The sequence below is a fragment of the Dryobates pubescens genome, chromosome 7, assembly GCF_014839835.1.
Source record: "Dryobates pubescens isolate bDryPub1 chromosome 7, bDryPub1.pri, whole genome shotgun sequence".
NCBI classification, from domain to species: domain Eukaryota; kingdom Metazoa; phylum Chordata; class Aves; order Piciformes; family Picidae; genus Dryobates; species Dryobates pubescens.
Window position 1 is genome coordinate 38,641,249 of NC_071618.1, and position 23,598 is coordinate 38,664,846.

The 23,598-nt window shown below is 44.4% G+C and overlaps 1 protein-coding gene across 1 annotated transcript in view; it reads right to left on the bottom strand.

Moving 5' to 3' along the window:
- Positions 1 to 1,840: 1,840 nt before the first annotated feature.
- OLFM4 (olfactomedin 4) overlaps positions 1,841 to 23,598 on the bottom strand; it is a 35,279-nt gene continuing 13,521 nt past the window's right edge. The window contains exons 4-6 of the mRNA XM_054163064.1: positions 18,237 to 18,446; positions 15,318 to 15,471; positions 1,841 to 2,634 (exon numbers count right to left, since the gene is read on the bottom strand). Coding sequence (XP_054019039.1) covers positions 1,841 to 2,634; positions 15,318 to 15,471; positions 18,237 to 18,446 — 1,158 coding nt within the window. The remainder of the gene's footprint in view (positions 2,635 to 15,317; positions 15,472 to 18,236; positions 18,447 to 23,598) is intronic.

Sequence of the window (23,598 nt, forward strand, 5' to 3'; positions counted from 1 at the left end):
CTTTGTGTCATCTGCAAATTTACTGATGATGGACTCAATGCCCTCATCCAGATCATCAACAAAGATGTTAAAGAGCATGGGGCCCAGTACTGATCCCTGGGGCACACCACTGGTGACTGGCTGCCAGCTGGATGTGGCACCATTCACCACCACTCTCTGGGCTAAGCCCTCCAGCCAGTTCCTAACCCAACGCAGTGTGCTCCCATCCAAGCCATGGGCTGACAGCTTGGCCAGGAGTTTGCTGTGATTGAAGCCCTTGGTGCCATGGCTCCCCATCGAAACCTAGAAGCTACTTATTTGCACAAGCAGCATTACATGGCTCAGCAGCACACTTGAGATTCTTTGAAATGTTTTATTTTATTAAAACAAAAACAATCATTTGCATACATATCATCAGAGGACACAGACAGGATTGCATGGGAAACAAGAGAAAAAGCCACGTGGACTGTTTGAGTTTTTTTCATCCTGTAGAACTCTTGAATTTCAGTATGTCAGTCTGCTTTCTGACATGAGGAAGGTAAGACATTGTTACAGTGCACACAGTCGAGACAGGTTGGACTTGATGATCCTTGGGGTCTCTTCCAACCTTAGTTATACTGTGATACTGTGGTACAGTCAGAAGCTATTTCACAATACCCCTTAAACCAGAAAAAAAACACCACATCATATATCCAACCACTTTGACCAGACTTCTGTTTTCCACAAGACCTCTCACTTTTCTGTAGGACAGAATTACCCAAGGAACAAATTGCACCCCACACTAACAAAGCTCTCAGGCATCTAATTACAGAATGGCAAAAAAGCTGAATAGAGGCACATTAAATAACAAAACTGTCATTCTATGGCAGTGCATGATATACACCTATGAGCCACTTATGGACAATAAAGTCAACAGGAGGGTTTGCATCAGTTTACAAGAGCATAAAGGGAAGGAAAACAGTGTGCCTTGCACTGTACTGTCAGCAAATGGAGCCGTGGTGACCACAGAACATGGGCAGATTGCAATGAGACCATTCCTAAAGCCACTTTTAGGCACACAGAATTGCTAAGGACAGCAGGGTGAGATAAAAAGAAAGTTGGTGAAAGCCATGCTGCCAGTTTTGCTCCAGCAGTCATTCAATAAAGACAGACTAGCGCTGTGGCAGCCTGGGAGAGGGCTGAGCTGCTAGGAGGCAGCTACCAGTGGGACCCTAGGGGTGACTGTCCCACTGCATCAGTGATAGCAAGGGCAGTGAACTCTGTTCCTGCCCTCATGCCTTCTTTTCCTTCCCTGTGGTAGGATTTCAAGCAGCAAAATGCATTTTACCCTCTCCCAAAGCCTTGAGATTAACAAATGAGTTGATGTTTTACGACCAAATCTACTTCCTACATTATTTTAATCCTTCAATTAATTTCTCTGAGACCTCAATTCACTCTGATGAAGATCAGTGGAAATTCGTTCTCAGTTTTGGATGACTTGTCTGTGTTACACTGACAAATGGACATTAGTGGGTAATTAGCTTCTCAGTCAGTAGATAGGCTGTGTCCATTGATTTCTGTGAACAAAATGCACTATATCTACACACTAGGTCTGCTCTTAGAAGCAGGACAATTGTAAAGCACCAAGCACTAACAAACACCAATCAAAACCTGAAGAACCCAGTCCTGCAGTACATTGCTGCCATTAGTACTGCTGTGCAGAGTGGGCAATTCCTTTAAAGAACTTAAGTGATATATATATAACATCCACAGATACAATACATCAGACCAGATGGACTCTAAACTGGCCATAGCACAGTCTAAGGGCATATCAGACCTCTCATCTTAGTTGCTGCCAGCTGCTGCTGCTGTCACTGACATACTAAGGCTGAAAGGTCATATCATATCTTACAAGGTAACCATCATTGTAAACATACAGTTTCTGGTCTGTGGGGTTATAGTCAATACCCTGGATTTTATCTAGCTTTTTATCCATCACAATACTAATTCTACTTTCTTGGCCAGTACGTGTGTCATACATGTAGAAGATTTCCTCTTTCCTAGTGTTCATTGGCCTCGTGGCATATAGAACACCGCATAACATGAAAGCATTGGAAACAGATGGCTTATACTGTCTCGTCTGCCAAGTACTCAGCACATCAAGTGTGGTTTCATTGAGCTTGCTAATCACAATGTTGCCCATGCTGTTTTCTGTTGAATATATTACCCATAACCCACTTTCATCCACGGCAAAATCTATGTCTTGCCACGCTACACCTGCGTAGGAGAAACGGTTACCGGTAGCGGCATTTGGAAGCTCCTTCCTCAAAACCATGGTGTTTTTTCTTAAGTCATGCTTCACCATGTATCTTGAACTATAAGAATGATAGTATAGATAGTTATCATAAAGGGCTGCACCACTTCCTTCCCCATATGTTATCCTACTTTCGTATGCGGGTTTAAACAGCAGCAAATCATCGAAGGAATTATAAATTCTGTAGTATTCCAAGTATCTCCCGTCTGTGTTCAACGGTGCAACCCAATAGACTTCCTTCTCTGGGTTAGAGAGAGAATAATCTCTACCCCAGGAACCATATTTGTAGGAAAATCCTCTCCAGTTCAGCTTTACAACATAGGGCTCGCTAACATTCAGCAGTCCTCGGTGAATGCAGCTACCTGTAATTAAAGAGAGAAAAAAAACACAAAACAAACCCAGGTTTTCCAAACATCACCATGAAGAGAGAGGTTTTGTATACTGTAGCTTCTAGAGTGTGCTTTCTAGTTTCACACTTTGTGGCAAAACACAGGCATAAATGCATAGCTTCATGTGTAAAAGCCTCATTTTGGGCCAAGGTCAGCAACTGGATGGCACTAAGCACTCCAAGCTGACTTGGAATGTTGGCATGTATTATTACAGCTACTGGGAGAGGCAGGGGTATGGTGAGGGTGGGGTGGAGAAAAGATAGGGACATCCATCCTCAGCCAGGATTAAGTCACAGAAAATAAATATTCATTGCACTGTTCTAGAAAAGGGACAGCTTTCTGTTGCTGCTCATTTAGAATTAGGATAGGATAGGATAGGATAGGATAGGATAGGATAGGATAGGATAGGATAGGATAGGATAGGATAGGATAGGATAGGATAGGATTTAATTGAATCAGGTTGGAAAAGACCTCAGATATCATCAAGTCCAACCTATCACCCAATACCATCTAATCAACTAAACCATGGCACCAAGTGCCCCATCCACTCTCTTCTTAAACACCTCCGGTGATGGTGACTCCACTACCTCCCTGGGCAGCTCATTCCAATGGCCAATCTTTCTTTCTGTGAAGAACCTCTTCCCAACATCCAGCCTAAACCTTCCCTGGCACAGCTTGAGACTGTGTCCTCTTGTTCTGTTGGTGGCTGCCTGGGAGAAGAGGCTTTTGTGCCTTTAGGTAGTGAGCCATAGCTTTGTTAACCTACTGGTAAGAAGGTCTCCCCTGAGCCTCCTCTCTTCCTGGCTAAGCAACCCCAGCTCCCTCAGCCTCTCCTCATAGGTCTTGTGCTCCAAACCCCTCCTGAGCTTTGTTGCCCTTCTCTGGACACATTCCTAAACTGAGGGGCCCAGAACTGGACACAGTACTCAAGGTGTGGCCTAACCAGTGCTAAGTGGGTTGGATTGGTTGATGGGTTGGATGTGATGATCTTGAAGGTCTCTTCCAACCTGGTTTATTCTATGTATTCTAAGTAAGTACAGGGGCAAAATGACTTCCCTGCTCCTGCTGGCCACACTATTCCTGATCCAGGCCAGGATGCCACTAGCCTTCTTGGCCACCTGAGCACACTGCTGGCTTATGGCTGGGGTGGAGAAAAGATAGGGACATCTGTCCTCAGTCAGGATTAAGTCACAGAATATAAATGCTCACTGCACTCTTCTAGAAAAGGGACAGCTTTCTATTGGTGCCCATTTGATGCACAGCAGCCCAATAGACTAGGAAATTCCTTGGAAAATACAATTTCAGAAGCATTTGAGATTATTTTCTACCTCAGTGGAACTGAGAGTATGGGAGATGGGGAGAAAAAAAAAGGAGTATCTGATTTCCCTGTATTTCACTGCCGTGGGGATTGAAGGAGCAGCAGTGGCAGCAGTTCTGAAGTCACATTTCAGATCAGCATTCTGATGTCAGAATCACATCTTTACAACAGTGTGTCATAGCTGCCTGTTGCCTTCCACCTCAGGCCCTCTGTAAGAGACTAAATCTTTTCTCTCTTGATGTGACTCAACAAAGATAAAATCACCTTTGCTGCTTGCCAAGACAATAGCTGATGTGTATTGGGCAGATGCCACTGGAACAACTCTCTGGAAGGTGCATAGATAAATGTTGCTCACCAGACTGCAGCTGCCCTGGGCAGAGGCCACTGCTATCGATACTCTCTGGAATAAACATACCTAAAAACTGTATAAAAGATCTGAGCAACTAGTGGATCAGAAGAAGGAAAAGACCTGGACAATGCTGCTCTGAAGAAAAACAGAGAAAAGCTAAGAGAAAAATGACAGAGACATCACCATGTAGCCTGGAAGATGCAGACCAAGAGGAACCCTCTCTGTGTGTCCTAAATTCTGCCTGCTACAACTCGTGAAGCTGAAGAGGCTGCTCAGAGGACAGCACAGCCAACAAGGACATCTCCTCCATGCCAAAGCTGCAGCATCCTTCCAAAGCTGCAGCAGCCCTCCTCCACAGACCCAAACTGTCGTGAAGGGTGAGGGGTGTAGTAATATAATTCCTTTCCTCTTCTCTCTCCCTCTTCTCTCTCTTACTCTCTATTATCTCTCTCTCTTCTTCTGATCCATCAACTTTATTCTGTTAATAAACAGCCTTGCTGTTGATATTTTGGCCTCATTAGTGCCTCTAATTCCATGACATGGGAATATTCAAAAGAACTGAGGCTCTTTCCCTCTCTGGACCGAGACACCCTCAATGAAATTTCCAGGCAGCAACAATCACAGCCTAGGAAATGTAGATGGATATTACTCAAATTTCTCATGTGAGGCAGAGAAATTTCTCATGTGCCTAGGAAATGTAGATGGATATTACTCAAATTTCTCATGTGAGGCAGCTCTAAAGAGAATAAAACTTCAAACTGAACCCAGAACAGCCCTGTTTTCCACATATCAACTCAGAAGCCATTTTCAGGGTCATGGAAAAATTAATTTAGATGCAAGAAATACTTTCCTTTTACTCATGGTGAATGGCAGTGACATTCCCTTTTGCTGATAAATTCTCAATATTGTACACCACTGATGGAAAAAAATCCTCCACTCAGAAATGATCATGGGCCTCTGATGAGTCCAAAGCTGCCACTGGCAAAAACCAGCATGTTTTTTTTCCAAGTGTTAATATTAGCTTTTTGTATTCCTGGCACAAAAGCATCCCAGATTTTTCATTGTGAGGATATGTTCAGCTCAGATAATGGACACAGTGACGTCAAGTAACTGGCACCAGCTCACAAGCTTAGTACCAGCTCCAGTGTTTCCCAGTTCAGTGGGGTGCTTTAGCCACTAGACAGTCTTCTTTGTTAAAGATGGAGTATAATAGACCCAAGTCTCACATATCAATTAATGGATACATTAATGGCCACAGCTGTTTGATGTTGATAATACTTCCCTCAGCACAGAAACTCTGTGCACCGCCAGCTATGATGTCAATGGTGAAAGTCAAACTTATCTTTTGAGGTTTTAATACTTTGCATGGATGGCATGTCATGATTGCTAACAGCCTGTATGAAAGAATGGCTGCTCATAAGCTCAGTCATATGAAGTTATGTCCAGCATATAAATAACCTATGTCTTAGCACAAAAGAGAGAGAGAAGGAATAACAAAGAGTGAATTTACCTTTTGCCCTCAAAGCTGACCATCCCCAAGCAAGGCTAGACAACTCACAGAGCTGAATTGAAAACACCTAAAGCCATTGATGTAAAATGCCTAGCAGGTGTATTATTCTCAAAGGCATTCTAGTCTATCCCACAGATAAGGGGAAACACAGACAGACCAATCTGAAGTACTAGAGACCGGATGGGGTGCTTGTTGCAATGGTTTAGTTGATTAGATAGTGTTGGATGATAGGTTGGACTTGATCTCAGTGGTCTCTTCCAACCTGGTTTATTCTATTCTATTCTATTCTATTCTATTCTATTCTATTCTATTCTATTCTATTCTATTCCATTCCATTCCATTCCATCCCATTCCATTCCATTCCATTCTATTCCATTCCATTCCATTCCATTCCATTCCATTCTATTCTATTCTATGCTATTCTCCTCAGAAAAAAGAATGGGTAAGAAGATATTTGGTGAAAAAAAATGGACTGTTGCAAATGCAGAAAAATATTTTTCAGACCTGCTTTGAACAGGGGTAAGGTGCTTTGCCTCTGGAACAAGGAAGCTTGTAGCCTGAATGTTAGAACTGTCCAAGCAAGGGAGTAACATTGGTGCCAATGTATAAACTCAGTTTGGCAGTGAAGTTCTCAATGTCTCCTCCTTTCTCAAAATGTAGCATTTCTCTGCTTCCACTACATAACACTTTCCCCCCTCGCAGTTTTGTGCTGTCTTGTGCTAGCAACCTCACCTGCAGTCTCTTCTCAACATATAGGAGAAAGATGAAGAGCAGCTTTATATTAAATATGAATCATTCTGCTGACCTAATCCCCTGCATCCCTAGGCCATGCTGGCAACTTCTTTTGGGTCAGCATTACCCATAGGAGCAGCTCTACATCACTGAGTGCCCAGCCCATGACAGAGAGGGTGGCATGAGTTGTGAACAACCTGTGTCCTCCACTAGCTCCTTTTGTGTCCTGGGATTACAGTATCACAGTATCACCAAGGTTGGAAGAGACCTCAAAGATCATCAAGTCCAACCTGTCACCACAGACCTCATGACTAGACCATGGCACCAAGTGCCACATCCAATCCCCTCTTGAGCATCTCCGTGGATGGTGATTACACCACCTCCCTGGGCAGCACATTCCAATGGCTAACAACTCTCTCTGTGAAGAACTTTCTCCTCACCTCGAGCCTAAACTTTCCCTGGTGCAGCTTTAGACTGTGTCCTCTTGTTCTGGTGCTGGTTGCCTGGGAGAAGAGACCAACCCCGTCCTGGCTACAACCACCCTTCAGGTAGTTGTAGAGAGCAATAAGGTCTCCCCTGAGCCCCCTCTTCTCCAGGCTAAACAATCCCACTCCCTCAGCCTCTCCTCCTAGGGCTTGTGCTCAAGGCCTCTCCCCAGCCTCGCTGCCCTTCTCCAGACACGCTCAAGCATCTCTATGTCCTTCTTAAACTGAGGGGCCCAGAACTGGATTCTTGCAGCTGAAGCATGGGCTGACCCTGGTTGAACAGCACTTCCTCCTGTGCCACCAAGAATCGATGCAAATCAGCATTCCAGGCTCAGAGCAGAAGAGCATTTAAGCATGCACTTAAGTGCTTTATGAAGGACAAGGCCCTGGAGCAGAAACCTCATTTCCAAATATAGCATGCAAGGAAGGCACTGCTCTATGACTAGCCAGGCTGCATCTCTGGAAATGGCACGTAGCATGGCTAGTAACATGGCCTCAGCACTTGGCACAGACACCAACATTTGGAGGCACTTGCTCCTCAGCTCATGCAAAGGAAGAAAGCTAAGGCAGACATGCAAAATGACTTGCAGGCTGCCAACTCCATAAATCAATGTGAACTGTTTTCTTCCTATATCTCTATTATGTATTGCTACGTCTGGCGTGAGGGCTGGTGACACACTGAATGTATTACCGTGCTTAAATCACAATAAACTTCTCTCAGAATTAAATGCTTATTAAATGCTCTAAAATCCTTGGTTTGTTTAGGAAAGTGCAGCACTGAAACTCGCAGGTAGCGCAGCACTTGCTCAACTCATCTCTATGCGACCTCAAATGATTTCTCGTGTCATTAAGCAGAACACCATCCCAGCTTTGCTTTAATAATTCATACCTTGTTTCATAAATAAAAAACAAAGGTGTGTTCAGCAGAGAGACCCTTTTTTTACAAGGGAAATAATAAATTATTATTTCTCCCCCTTAAAGAGATCTCTCTGCTGAACACTTGTTTGCTTTTTATTTATGAAACAATGAATTATTGAAATAAAGTTAGGAGCGTGTTCTGGTTTAATGGCATCAGCAATTGGCTGAGGTTTCCTTAGAGGGTGTGTGTGTGTGTGTGTGCTTGAGTTTTGATTTCCTTGAAAACTCTCCCAGAATTATTATTATTATTATTATTTTTCACCAAGAAACTCTGGGGTAGTCAGGGAGTGATCTGTCTTCTGCACAGGTTCAGAAGAATTCGTTGTTGTTTATTTAATCTGAACTTCCTTCCCTGTCTGGATCTTGGGGGGGGGTTGGAAATGCACAAAGGAAACAAAGTGTAATTTTGTAAATATTAGAAGGTACTTGAAATAAATCCATATACATTATTCAAACTTTCAAGTTTTTAACTCCTTTCTCCATTGTTTTGGGCCACTCATGAGTGATGTCCTCCTTCTTCTGCCTTCCTTTGTTTCATGCTTATGTAGAAAAGGGGTGAGGGGAGGGCTAACATAGGTACATAGAATCACAGACTCGTAGAATCAATAAGGTTGGAAGAGACCTCAAAGATCATCAAGTCCAACCTGTCACCCAAGACCTCATGACTACTAAACCACACGTCCAATCCCCTCTTGAACACCTCCAGCTTTGTTGCCCTTCTCTGGACACTTTCCAGCAACTCAACATCTTTCCTAAACTGAGGAGCCCAGAACTCAAGGTGTGGCCTAACCAGTGCAGCGAACAGGGGCACAATGACCTCCCTGCTGAGTATTGGGGCAGAATGACTTCCCTGCTCCTGCTGGCCACACTATTCCTGATCCAGGCCAGGATGCTTTTGGCCTTCTTGGCCACCTGGGCACAATGCTGGGTTTGGAACACAAGCTCTATGAGGAAAGACTGAGGGAGCTGGGGTTGCTTAGCCTGGAGAAGAGGAGACTCAGGGGTGACCTTATTGCTCTCTACAACTACCTGAAGGGAGGTTGTAGACAGATGGATGATGGTCTCTTCTCCCAGGCAGCCAGCACCAGAACAAAAGAACACAGTCTCAGGCTGCGCCAGGGGAGGTTTAGGTTGGATGTGAGGAAGAAGTTCTATACGAGAGAGTGATTGCCCATTGGAATGGGCTGCCTGGGGAGGTGGTGGAGTCGCCGTCATTGGAGGTGTTCAGGAGGAGACTTGATGGGGTGCTTGGTGCCATGGTTTAGTTGATTAGGTGGGTTGGATTGGTTGATGGGTTGGACACGATGATCTTGAAGGTCTCTTCCAACCCGGTCTATTCTAGTCTAGTCTAGTCTAGTCTAGTCTATTCTCATGTTCAGCCTACTATCAACCAGTACCCCCAGATCCTCAAACTCAACTGATGACTCTGAATGCGAGCCTAACACCACCATGGCCAATAAACCTTGTCCCAGATTGCCATGTCTACACATCTACGTCATGTCTCCTACTTTCTGACACAGGAAGGCCAACACTAGCACCTCAGTCTTTACCATTATGACCAGGCACAGGCTGATGGATGCATCGGAGAAGATTTATGTTGTCAGCATCTAACAGGAGATAAGACGGAGTGCTGAAGTTCATCTAACCTACCTTCAGGCAAGTAAAAATTCATGTGCCTCAGCTAAGCTACTTCCATTGCCAATGGAGTGATAGATATGACTGCAAGGATAGATCAGTCAGTCTGGAGAGAAGTAACTGGACAGACCTTTTCAGGTATCTGTAATTATGTCTCTCTCTTTATGTATGTATGGATCTATTTCAAAACACAACCTAAAAATCTTCACAAGTACAGACCTCTTGGGTGCACAGGAGGTAAGATTTAAAGTCAAAGTGAAATCACTATAAGACTCCAATAGGATTGCCTAAGTTTCAACATTAAGCTACACCAGATATTTCTCTTGCTAAGACCTATTCCCCAGTAACTTGAAATCCTTAGTTTCTAAATGCATAAAAGCCAGGAATCACAGCTTTGCTCCTTTTTTTCCACTTGTTTGTTTGGGGTTTGTATTATTATTGGAGCAGATGTTGGTCAGTTAGAGGGTACAAAGGCTCTGCAGAGGGACCTCGACCGACTGGACAGATGGGCAGAGTCCAATGGGATGGCATTCAACACATCCAAGTACCGGGTGCTGCACTTTGGACACAACAACCCCATGCAGAGCTACAGGCTGGGGTCAGAGTGGCTGGAGAGCTGCCAAACAGAGAGGGACCTGGGGGAGCTGATTGACAGCTGCCTAAACATGAGCTAGCAGTGTGCCCAGGTGGCCAAGAGGGCCAATGGCATCCTGACCTGCATTAGGAATAGTGTGGCCAGCAGGAGCAGGAAAGTGATTGTGCCCCTGAACTCTGCACTGGTTAGGCCACACCTTGAGTCCTGTGTCCAGTTCTGGGCCCCTCAGTTTAGGAAGGACATCGAGACACTTGAATGTGTCCAGAGAACGGCAACAAGGCTGGGGAGAGGCCTTGAGCACAAAGCTAAATGAGGAGAGGTTGAGGGAGCTGGGATTGTTTAGCCTGGAGAAGAGGAGGCTCAGGGGTGACCTCATTGCCCTCTACAACTACCTGAAAGGTGGTTGTAGCCAGGAAGGGGTTGGTCTCTTCTCCCAGGCAACCAGCACCAGAACAAGAGGACACAGTCTAAAGCTGCACCAGGGGAAGTTTAGGCTGGAGGTGAGGAGAAAGTTCTTCACGGAGAGAGTAATTCGTCATTGGAATGTGCTGCCCAGGGAGGTCGTGGAGTCACCGTCCCTGGAGGTGTTCAAGAGGAGATTGGATGTGGCACTTGGTGCCATGGTCTAGTCATGAGGTCTGTGGAGACAGGTTGGACTTGATGATCCTCAAGGTCTCTTCCAACCTTAGTTATACTGTGATACTATGATACTGTGATGATGATGATGATTACTTTAATCCCTTTGAGAGTTTCATCTGACTCACTTCTCCCTGCTGCTTCTCTCAGATCACTTCAATGAAATGTGGCAATGATTCTGTTGCAGAGTCCTCAGACAACCATCCTGGGGTCTTTTGTCTCTATACATGCCCTGATGTAGCCATATGAGATTGGTGCAAAAGAAAAATGAGTGGATAAGTATTTCTTCCCTCTAGAATGGTGAGAGCGGAGCTACCAGGGACTGCTGCAGACAGGAAAGTCAATGATGATGAGGGTGATTAACTGAGCTCCATCCTAATTAGACACTCAGACACCCACCTATCCAGTCCAAGAGAAAGGCAAATGGAAACCAGTGATTTCTTTCTGCCTGATCAGCCTGTGAAACACGGTAGCAAAAGCCTTGGGGGAGAGTCAGAGGAGTTGTGTACTACAGCACTGAGAAGCAAGAAGCTTTAATTAAACTTGCCTTTAGACTCATGGTCTTAGACAGCTTGGGGATTAGCCAAACTCTCTCTAGTTCTTGTTGCCTACCCAAAATATTCAGGAGATAGGATGGGAAGGGGGAAAAGAAAATGCAGTCTGAAAACAGGACAAAGAGTCAGTTTAATATAAACATTATAAATATAATATGAACTAAAAGCAGGGCAAGGCCAAATGGTTTGGCAGGAATTCAAGGCATTCAAGCTTGCAGAGAAAACTTATGGAAATCGTGTTCATACACGTAACTGAGTGCTGGGGAGCTTCAGAGGCCTAGGTGCAGCCATCCGTGCAAAGCCTCCAAAATGGCCATCTAGAAAATGCAGCTGTCTCCCATACTTACTCCCTCTCCCCAAGCAATAACATCTTACTACTACTTGTTTTCATGTGCAATCCACAGGACAGGTAATTGCTCCACAGTGTTCTCTGGCCAGAGAATGTTTGCTCCCCGCCAGGCACAGAAAGTCAGGATACATCAGTCCTGCATGGATTAGCAGGGCTCTGAGCCTACATAACACCTGGGTATAGCTGACATCTCCCAACCAGGAAACTTGCCAGCCCTCCACAGCTGCTCTGTCATTCCTTTGTGCCAGTCTCAGAGACCATCCTAAAGGTGGTCATGACAATATGTCCACACACATGCTTCGACCCCTCCATCATTTCTATTGCTGTGAGCACTAGGTAAACTCACAGATAACACCAGAGGATGGCCTCAGATGTTGCCAGTGGTGGTAATTCTCTGGAAGTCAGTGGAGCTATCATTGTTCATTCCACCTGGGGTCTTGGTCTTACAGGTTAGTTTCTGCTCTGTGGTTCCCACACAATGCATTGACAGGTACCTGAGCTAACTGGCACATCATTCAGGACTAAGGCAACCCTAAAGCAATAGCATTTTGATCCCTGTGATGACCTAAGAAGCATGTGAAATCATTCTATTACAGTCACAATCCTCTACAGTTACTTTCACCCATCCCAGAGCTATCATCCAGGGACAGGCATAACTTGCCAATTCCTGCACAGAGGATAGGATAGGATAGGATAGGATAGGATAGGATAGGATAGGATAGGATAGGATAGGATAGGATAGGATAGGATAGGATAAACCAGGTTGGAGGAGACCTTCAAGATCATCATGTCCATCCCATCATCCAACACCATCTAATCAACTAAACCATGGCACCAAGCACCCCACCAAGTCTCCTCCTAAACACCTCCAGTGATGGCAACTCCACCACCTCCCCAGGCAGCCCATTCCAAGGGGCAATCACTCTCTCTATGAAGAATTTCTTCCTAAGAGCTACACTATGAAACATATACTCCCATTTCCCCACTCTGTGAAAGCTCCTACATCCCACAGATGCTCATGACAACCACCCAGGCATAAAAGCAGCACCTTCCTCTGTCACTCATGGAAGGACACAGTATTCTTCTTCCAGAGTTCAGTACTTTCTCACCAAAACATAGGCTTGCTGTAGGCTTAAAGGGAAAGAGGCTGCTTCTTTCCACACACCATCACTCTCAATAAATCAATGACATGCCCTTCAGGTACTTTTAAAACATTGCCTGTTTGGGGGGGGGGGTTGTTTGTTTGTTTATTTGGTTGGTTGTTTGGGGTTTGTTGTTGTTGTTGTTTTTCAGGGAAACATTTTAATCCCCTCCTTAAGGAGCAGAGAGCAGCCTTGAGATTTTGCAATGCAGGTTTTTGTTTCAGCTTCCTCTGCTGCCTGATCCCCAAACAAGGTGCTACTCGCACATCCTGTCAGAGAAGTGCAGCAGCTGCCTGCATTGACAGGAAGCCCTGAGGAGATCTCAGTAGGAAAGGCTGTCGACCCTAAGAGAAGTTTATTTTTCTACCTTTCACTTTTCCAATGAGACACTTGAAGGAGCTGACCTCATGGTGATGAGAGGTCCATGCAAGTAGATGCAAATTCATGCTCCTTGCCAGCAGGACACCACTCCACCTTTTTCATGGGCTCCTCTAGCTGATTGCTAACCAGCTTACATGGAAAAGCAAAGTCCTTTCTCTGGGCATTGGATATGAGAGAGTACTTTCCCTCTTACAATACTGTCAAAAGGAATTCCCCCATGTATAAAAAGCTTGGGGGATCAAGATAGTTTGATAGTGATCCTTCTGTGTGTTAGCAAGTGGGATGCTTGATCTGGCAGACCTAAACTACTGTTTTCTAAATAGTTTGTTCCAGTGTATTATATCTGACTCTCAAAACTCCTTCAGACTATTATTGACTCATAATAAGCATTTTCAAACTGAGCACAATGTCAAAGTAAAAGTTACTCCAGTTGTAAACCATATGCCCTGTTGATGCTTCTACATGAACCACACTCTGGGAACTGCTGATTTAAGCCCCAGAACATAACTTTTCCTAGTTAAGGAAATAATAATATCCTAGCCACAGTGAAATCAGTAATGAAGTTCCTACTTATTTCCCTGAGACCAGAATTTCCCCCCAAGGTTCTTGACCTTCTGATTTAGAAGAATCTTTTGCCTGTGAAGCAAAAGTAATCTTCATGCAAAGCTACCTTCCGGAGCTTGAACATCAACAGCTTTAGTACATCAACTGCTCATACATTTCCCAAGCAGCATCAGAGCAAAACCATCGTGACACAGGTCACTTTCACAGGAACTGTTCAAAATCAAAGCTGGTCACACAAAAAAGGGGCATACTTTCCCCTCAAAAAAAGAGGTGATTGTTTAGAAAAAGAGAGATGTGGATAGAGAGCTGCTTTTTGCACTTCAGGTGAGAGGGAGATCACAACTTTTCCAGTTGAAAACAGCTACTGAGGCTGGAAGAGGTTGTTTCCTGCCCTCATTTTCCTTTTGAACCAGTTGATGTAACATTAGGAGCTGTCTCCTCAATTTTTCAAAAGCTTAATTGTATAATTACAGTTGTATTTAGTGTCAACAAAGGGTTGTATTTAGTATTAACAAAGGGATAGGAAGAATAGAATAGAATAGAATAGAATAGAATGGAATGGAATGGAATGGAATGGAATGGAATGGAATGGAATGGAATGGAATGGAATGGAATGGAATGGAATGGAATAGACCAGGTTGGAAAAGACCTTCAAGATCATCGAGTCCAACCTATCATCCAACACCATCTAATCAACTAAACCATGGCACCAAGCACCCCATCCAGTCTCCTCCTAAACACCTCCAATGATGGGGACTCCACCACCTCCCCAGGCAGCACATTCCAATGGGCAATCACTCTCTCTATGAAGAACTTCTTCCTAACATTCAGCCTCAGCCTCCCCTGGCACAGCTTGAGACTGTGTCCTCTTGTTCTGGTGCTGGTTGCCTGGGAGAAGAGATCACCCCTCAACTGGCTACAACCTCCCTTCAGGGAGTTGTAGACAGCAAGAAGGTCTCCCCTGAGCCTCCTCTTCTCCAGGCTAAACAACGCCAGCTCCTTCAGCCTCCCCTCACAGGGCTGTGCTCCAAACCCCTCCCCAGCTTTGTTGCCCTTCTCTGGACACCTTCCAGCAACTCAACATCTTTCCTAAACTCAGGGGCCCAAAACTGGACACAGGACTCAAGGTGTGGCCTGACCAGTGCTGAGTCCAGGGGCAGAATGACCTCCCTGCTCCTGCTGGCCACACTCTTTCTGATACAGGCCAGGATGCCATTGGCCTTCCTTGCCACCTGGGCACACTTCTGCCTCATGTTCAGCCTACTCTCAACCAGTTCCCCCAGGTCCCTTTCTGCCTGGCCGCTCTCCAGCCACTCTGACCCCAGCCTGTAGCACTGCATGGGGTTGCTGTGGCCAATGTGCAGAACACAGCAATTAGATGTGTTAAATCTCATGCCGTTGGACTCTGCCCATCTGGATATCTCTGTGCCTACTGTTCTGCCCATCTATTGTGTTGTTTCTTATCTGATATACCACAGAAACACTTACCTGGTGGGAAATAAGGGGCTACTGTAGTCTTGTTTGTGTTCTCTTCACACTCTTTCAATCGATTCTGCAGGGACACAATTTGCCGGCGAATTGCAAGGATATTGTTTTTGTCCAGTGATTCCAGTTCATTTACCAGCAGAGTCAGATTTGTGATCTAGAGTGGGGAATGAAAAAAAAAAAAAACAAACCAAAGAATAAGAGGGAGAGAAAGCTTAAATTTCTGTTGATTTTATTTGTGGTAGTTTTAGGCTATGCCTTTAAAATTTAGCTGCAGATTTCGAGCAGAGAAGTAGAAAAGTACAAATAAATCACTGTTGGGTGTAAAAAGGAAAACAAAAGATTGTTCTAAACAAATTCATTGGATAAATGTCTGGGGCAAAAGGAGCTATACCATAACAATTCTTCACTTTTCAGTCCTTTTCTCTTCTCCTCTGATGTCAGCTGTTCTGCTTTGCCTGGGAGAAGATAACGCTTCTGGTTGACCTTGAGATAAGCCTAACTCACTGCTTTTCTCCCAGCTTCTCTCTCTTGGAAGAGGGAGGTTTGGAAGGTTTGGGGGTAGGGAGGGGCAGTGGAGCAGCTTCCCTGGTCTTTCTTGTTGTTTGCTAATTGTAAATATCTGTATAATATTGTAAATCCTGTATATTTTGTACATATTCATTGCATTCCATTGCAGAGTGTCGATTTTGCTTGTCAATACAGCTTCATTTGCTTCTAGCCGAGTTAGTCTGCCTGAAAAGTTAATGTTGGGGGGAAAGGTCATAGAATCATAGAATCAACAAGGTTGGAAAAGACCTCAAAGATCATCAAGTGCAACCTGTCACCACAGACCTCATGTCTACTAGACCATGGCACCAAGTGTCATGTCCAATCCCCTCTTGAACACCTCCAGGGGTGGTGACTCCACCACCCCCCTGAGCATCCCATTCTAATGGCTAACAACTTTGTGAAGAACTTTCTCCTCACCTCGAGCCTAAACTTCCCCTGGCACAGCTTGAGACTGTGTCCTCTTGTTCTGGTGCTGGTTGCCTGAGAGAAGAGACTGACCCCCACCTGACTGCAACCTCCCTTCAGGTAGTTGTAGACAGCAAGAAGGTCTCCCCTGAGCCTACTCTTTTCCAGGCTTAACAATTCCAGCTCCCTGAGTCTCTCCTTGAGCTTGTGCTCAAGGCCTCTCCCCAGCCTTGCTGCCCTTCTCTGGACATGTTCAAGTGTCTCAATGTCCTTCTTAAACTGAGGGGCCCAGAACTGGACACAGGACTCAAAGTGTGGCCTAACCCCTTGGTTAGTACAGGGGCACAATGACTTCCCTGCTCCTGCTGGCCACACTATTCTTGATGCAGGCAACCCACCACATTATTTTACAGATATTTGCAAGTAGGGTTGGTCATACCAAAGAGCCTACAGCACAAGAATGAGGAACTATTCCAACCTGGTCTATTCTATTCTATTCTATTCTATTCTATTCTATTCTATTCTATTCTATTCAACAAGGAATAGGCCTTATCCTGCTAGTCTGAACTTTGCATTTCCTGCAGAGCTGTGTGACTGTAATACTCAGCTGTATAAAAAAATGCAAAATTACAGTGGTATTCTACACATAGCACAAAAATACCCAGTAAGTCTGAGGCAAATGCTAGCTATTGTATATAAAAAAATACTTTAGGCTGGATGTTAGGAAGAAGTTCTTCACAGAAAGAGTGATTGGCCATTGGAATGGGCTGCCCAGGGAGGTGGTGGAGTCACCATCACTGGAGGTGTTTAGGAAGAAACTGGATGGGGCACTTAGTGCCATGGTTTAGTTGATTAGATCGTGTTGGGTGATAGGTTGGACTCAATGATCTCGAAGGTCTTTTCCAACTTGGTTAACTCTATTCTATTCTACTCAGTTTTTTTAAGTACCTGGAAATTTTATTTGCACAGATAAATTACATTCTCAATCACCTACCTGATGGTTTAGAGGACAATGAAGAAAACGATATTTCATCTGCAGTAATTTTTCTCTCTAGGTGAGTGATTAAATGCAATTTTGAAAATGTGATTTGTAGTCTTCTGGGAAGGTGATAGTCTTCCCCACTTCTTGATTTCACATCAATTGGGCCACTGCCCTAGCAACCAGGAGCTAATTTTTTAATTATGTGAGTTAAAGCACAGAGGCTTTCAAGAATGGGGGGTCTATAAATTAATATTTATGATTAGAGGGCTGGAGTACTTCTCCTGTGAGGACAGGCTGAGAGAGTTGAGGCTGTTCAGTCTGGAGAAGAGAAGGCTCTGAGGAGACCTAATTGTGGCCTTCCAGTATCTGAAGGGGGCCTACAAGAAAGCTGGGGAGGGACTTTTTAGGGTGCCAGGTAGTAATAGGACTAGGGGGAATGAAACAAAATTAGAAATGGGTAGATTCAGATTGGATGTTAGGAAGAAGTCCTTCACCACGAGGGTGGTGAGACACTGGAACAGGTTGACCAGGTTGGTGATAGAAGCCCCATCCCTGGAGGTTTTTAAGGCCAGGCTGGATGTAGCTCTGGGCAACCTGATCCAGTGTGAGGTGAGAGGGGCTGGAACTAGGTGATCCTTGAGGTCCCTTCCAACCCTAACATTTCTATGATTCTATGATTCTAATAATCAGCTTGTGTGCTTAAGACTATGCAAAACTCATAACTTTCAGTCAGATATTTGGCAAAGGCAAAGAGGTCTCTGTTTGCTTTGGGATTTTCTTGCTTTTCTGCGCTCAATGTCACGGAAAACCAAAATGTTAATACATTTACAATCAAGCTTTCTTTTCATTTATGCTGATGAAACATGAGGAACATTCCTCTGGCTGCAGCAGAGACAGGCTGCATTTCCTCAATCCAAACACCAAGGAGAGCAGACGATCTGTATGTTTGAACCCTCTGTGACAGATTAAGAATTTGGCAATACCTCCAAAAATATTTGCTCAACGATGACATTGCTTCCAAGGAGGCTGGATTTCAGCTGTGTGACCAGTCTCTCTAGGTCACTGATTTCCACTTTGAGTAACTGGAAGTCCAGTTCTGTGTAAGATATGCCGGTCTCCATGTACTCCACTCTGATGGTGAGATTATGGATTTGCTGCTGATACAGTTCAATTTTTCTCACGTACTCTCTGACCTTGAAGAAAGACAGAGAAAAAGGTCCATATTCAAGTCCAGGTTAGCAAATAAGAGAAGCCTTTTGGCCATCTTTTTTACATTTCTGAGCACCCAATGCTTAACTTCCACATACCTGATTGATATATAAAGTGGAGTGGAGTGGAGTGGAGTGGAGTGGAAGAGGAGTGGAGTAGGAGAGGAGAGGAAAGGAGAGGAGAGGAGGAGGAGAGGAGAGGAGAGGAGGAGGAGAGGAGAGGAGGAGGAGAGGAGAGGAGAGGAGAGGAGGAGGAGAGGAGAGGAGGAGGAGAGGAGAGGAGAGGAGGAGGAGAGGAGAGGAGAGGAGAGGAGAGGAGGAGGAGAGGAGAGGAGAGGAGAGGAGAGGAGGAGGAGAGGAGAGGAGGAGGAGAGGAGAGGAGAGGAGAGGAGGAGGAGAGGAGAGGAGAGGAGAGGAGAGGAGAGGAGAGGAGAGGAGAGGAGAGGAGAGGAGAGGAGAGGAGAGGAGAGGAGAGGAGAGGAGAGGAGGAGGAGAGGAGGAGGAGAGGAGGAGGAGAGGAGGAGGAGAGGAGAGGAGAGGAGAGGAGAGGAGAGGAGAGGAGAGGAGAGGAGAGGAGAGGAGAGGAGAGGAGAGGAGAATTAACCAGTTGGAAGAGACCTTCAAGATCATTGCATCCAACCTATCATCCAACACCACCTAATCAACTAAACCATGCAACCAAGCACCCCATCAATTCTCCTCCTAAACCCCTCCAATGATGGTGACTCCACCACCTCCCCAGGCAGCACATTCCAGTGGCCAATCACTTTCTCTGTGTAGAATTTCTTCGCGTAGACTACACAAATGAAATTCTCATCACATTCATAAAAACTGTGAAATGTAACCCTCATTTGTGTTTGGCAGTCCCACAAAGTCCCCCTCAGGAAAGCCTGGGGATATCTGAAGGCAGAATTTTACTCTCACTCTTCCATATTTATTTTTTCCCATTCTTTGCCAATATTGTCTCTGTGAGCTAGTTTTCTCCTCAGTATGCCAAGAACTTACATTGGTGAAAATTTTATTAGGGAATCTGCAGTGTATTATCTCACAAAAGCAACCCAAGGAGGCTAAAAAAAAAAAATGCAATAAAGGATTCCCAAGGGGGTTTTGGCACCATTTCCTATTACTCTGGATCCAAATGGGATTTTACCCTGTGCACATTCGAATTGTCTCGAAAGTTGGCAGAAGTGGTTTGAGGTTTGTGTTTTGGGCACGGAGGAAATGTTTAAACACAAAGCTTGTTTAAATGAAACTGTAAAATATATTGCAGGCCTCAGCAAAAGTAGTTTACACAGCAGCCTTTTCAGCCTTTGACCCGTTAAACAGTTGTCCAGGTAAATATGTTTTCACCTCACAAATGTATCTGCTGAGGTAAAGGTCACAGCACAGCATTGTGATGCAGAGTGTTGAGAATATTACATGGATTTGGGCATTCCTTGGAAAATGGGGCCATGGTCTAGTAGTCATGAGGTCTTGGGTGACAGGTTGGACTTGATGATCCTTGAGGTCTTTTCCAGCCTTGTTGATTCTATGATTCTATGTTAGTTCCCTGAAACTTCAGGAAAGATAGGCAATTTCTCTCCCATATGCTTCGTAACAGTCTCATCTCTTTTCTCTTAAATAAATATAATTATACCACAGAAGCTAAGAAGTAGGGATAAGTATATTTGGTTTACTGCACCAGTAGCTCCACGTCTATACTCTTAGATGTTATTTGCAGCTCAAGGCCCTCTGTCTACAGCACTATGATTTCCATAACTATTATTTCTTCAACTGAAAGATTTTCAGCCCACATCCTCTCAACTGTTCTTGTGTTCCAATCGAATCGAATCGAATCGAATCAAATCGAACAGAATAGAATAAACCAGGTTGGAAGAGACCTTCAAAATCATCATGTCCAATCTATTATCCAACACCACCTAATCAACTAAACCATGCAACCAAGCACCCTATCTAGTCTCATGAACACCTCCAGTGATGATGATTCCACCACGTCCTTGGGCAGCCCATTCCAATGGGCAATCACTCTCTCTGTGTAAAACTTCCTCCTAACCTCCAGCCTAAACCTCCCCTGATGCAGCCTGAGACTGTGTCCTCTTGTTCTGGTACTGGTTGCCTGGGAGAAGAGACCAACCTGTGCCTGTCTACAACCCCCCTTAAGGTAGTTGTAGAGAGCAATAAGGTCACCCCTGAGTCTCCTCTTCTCCAGGCTAAGCAACCCCAGCTCCCTTAGTCTCTCGTCATAGGGCTTATAGGGTGTTATCTTAATATGAGATGAAAGTCAGTATTTCCACCACCCCCCACCCTTGTCTCTGGAATGGCATCTAAAATCACAGAATGCCATGTTGGATTGGACCCACATGATCTTCTGGCCCAACCTTTCTAGGTGATAGTGTAGTTTAAATGAGATGGCTCAGCACCTTGTCAAGCTGCCTTAAAACTGACCAGTGTAGGGGAATCCACTGCTTCTCTTGGGAGATTATTCCAATATCTAACTGTTCCCATGATGAAGCATTTTCTTCTGGATTCCAGTCAGAATCTCCCCAGGAGTAACTTGTACCCAGTGCCCTTTATCTTTTCCATGTGACTCCTTGTGAAAAGGGAATCTCCATCCTCCTGGTAGCCACCCTTTATGTACCAGTACGTGGCAATAAGGGCTCCCCTAAGCCTTCTCTTCTCAAGGCTGAAAAAAACCCCAGTTGTCAACATTTCCTCATATAGCAAGTCCCCCAGTCTCCTGATCATTCCTGTGGCTCTTCTCAGGCCACTTTCCAGGTTGTCCACTTCTTTATTTGTATAGTGGGGACCAAAGCTGCATGCTGAGGGAGCTGGGGTTGCTTAGCCTGGAGAAGAGGAGACTGAGGGGTGACCTTATTACTCTCTACAACTACCTGAAGGGAGGTTGTAGACAGACGGATGTTGGTCTCTTCTCCTAGGCAGCCAGTACCAGAACAAGAGGACACAGTCTCAGGCTGCGCCAGGGGAGGTTCAGGCTGGATGTTAGGAAAAAGTTCTATACAGAAAGAGTGATTGGCCATTGGAATGGGCTGCCTGGGGAGGTGGTGGAGTCGCCATCACTGGAGGTTTTCAGGAGGAGACTTGATGGGGTGCTTGGTGCCATGGGCTAGTTGTTTGGGTGGTGTTTGACTGGTTGATGGGTTGGACATGGTGATCTTGAAGGTCTCTTCCAACCTGGTTTATTCTATGTATTCTATGTATTCTATGTATTCAGTACTCCAGGTGTGGTCTGACAAGCCCTGAGTGGGACAATGACTTCTTTATCTCTACTGCTAATGTGCTTCTTGATAGAATAGAATACATACATAGAATGCAACCCAGCATCCTGTCATGGTGTGAGGAACATGGGCCTTCGTTTTCTTTTTTTGTCAGCAGCCCCTGTGACAGAGACCTCAAAACCCACACTTATCAAATAATAGTTTTGACTTTTTATTCACTGTCTTGTATACCAAAGAGGAGGTATGGCAGCCCATGGCATGAAAATTCATGAAGGGCAAAAAGGGTCTTTTAAGATCATAAGATATTTACTGATGTAGCTTACAAAGGAGAACTATAAGACACAAGACTCTCTTTAATTTTCAATAGCGGCACAACTACACTATAAATCTGAAAGAACCCACTATCAAACCTCTGCATGCATATACATAATATACAGCACAACCAGGCTGCTCAATCCCACACATTTAAATGAGAGTTTGAAACAGATCTTCTGTTCTAAATGTGTGCAGTCAGATTTAGAGCTGCTCTGATATAAACTGGGCAAATTTCCATAAGCTGCAGCAGAAGCACCCTGCCTCATAACACTGAATGCTCTAGATAGGAAAGAATAGAATAGAGTAGAATAGAATAGAGTAGAATAGAATAGAATAGAATAGAATAGAATAGAATAGAATAGAATAGAATAGAATAGAATAGAATAGAATAGAATAGAATAGAATAGAATAGAATAGAGTAGAGTAGAGTAGAGTAGAGTAGAATAGAATAGGACAGGACAGGACAGGACCAGGTTGGAAGAGACCTTCAAGATCTCCCAGTTCAAGCCAGGGTAAGGGCAAGTTAAGTTATTTATTACAATGAAGAATGAAAAAGTCATCATATATGAAGACATAGATCTATGTCTAGTTCCTTGAAAGTGCCAGGCATCATAGACAGTTAGGTTCCCTTGTCCTATCTGTCACCATCATCTCTTTGGGAAAGAAGAGGAGTAAGAACTGGGAAATGTTCTTAGAAATGCCCCTTTCACTGGTCATCATAATCAGAATGGAATTGAAAGGTACCCTCACAAAATGTCTTCTGGAAAAAGCCTCTAAAGGTCAGTGTTTAAATTGTGTGCCTAGTGTTTGCAGAACAGAAAAAAGAGAGAATATATGCTTACAGCCTGAGAAACATAAAGCAAGCCCATGTCTGTGTAAAATTGCACTGCTGTGTGAAGCTATGTGCATCATAGAGGTATGAAGAAATCCACCTAGGTATTACTAACCTTTCTCACAGTACTAATATTAATGCAATGCAGACTTAATCTACAAACTGCTAATACAAAAAGACTGCTGGAATTAGTGATGATGGCTACTCATTAGTGAGAAATCTGTGAATCCAGAGTTTTCTCTGTGGTCTCAAAGGCCTGGACAAAGTGCTGAGGGCTAGAGCAAAGCAATACGTGGTTATTTCAGCCCTGATTGAAGAGTGCTGCAGGACTCAGACCTGAATTTCTCCTCCCACATCAGAAGGTTTTTTTCACTCAGTCAACCATTTAGGTCATTTAAGGACATGTCAACACCATCCAGGGGAATATTGCTGAGAGATATCCATACACATTGAGCCTGAACTACCCCAGGACTCTGCAGTGCTCTGTGCAACCACACCAGCATTGCAATGAACTTAAGATAATAGCTCCCCTGGCAAATTATTGGACAAATGTAATTTTCTCAGCAGTGCTGCTCAAAGAGGCCTGTACTGCTTTTGCAGACAAATCCAGCACATGTGTCAAGCATTGTAATGTCCTGTGTCTACATTTCCACCTGCTCAGATCTGGCTTAGGAGTTTCTGTAGTATAAAAATATCAGTTTAAAAAGCAACACAATGTTGCTCTGTTGCTTGGCAGATAGATTTAAGCAGCTTG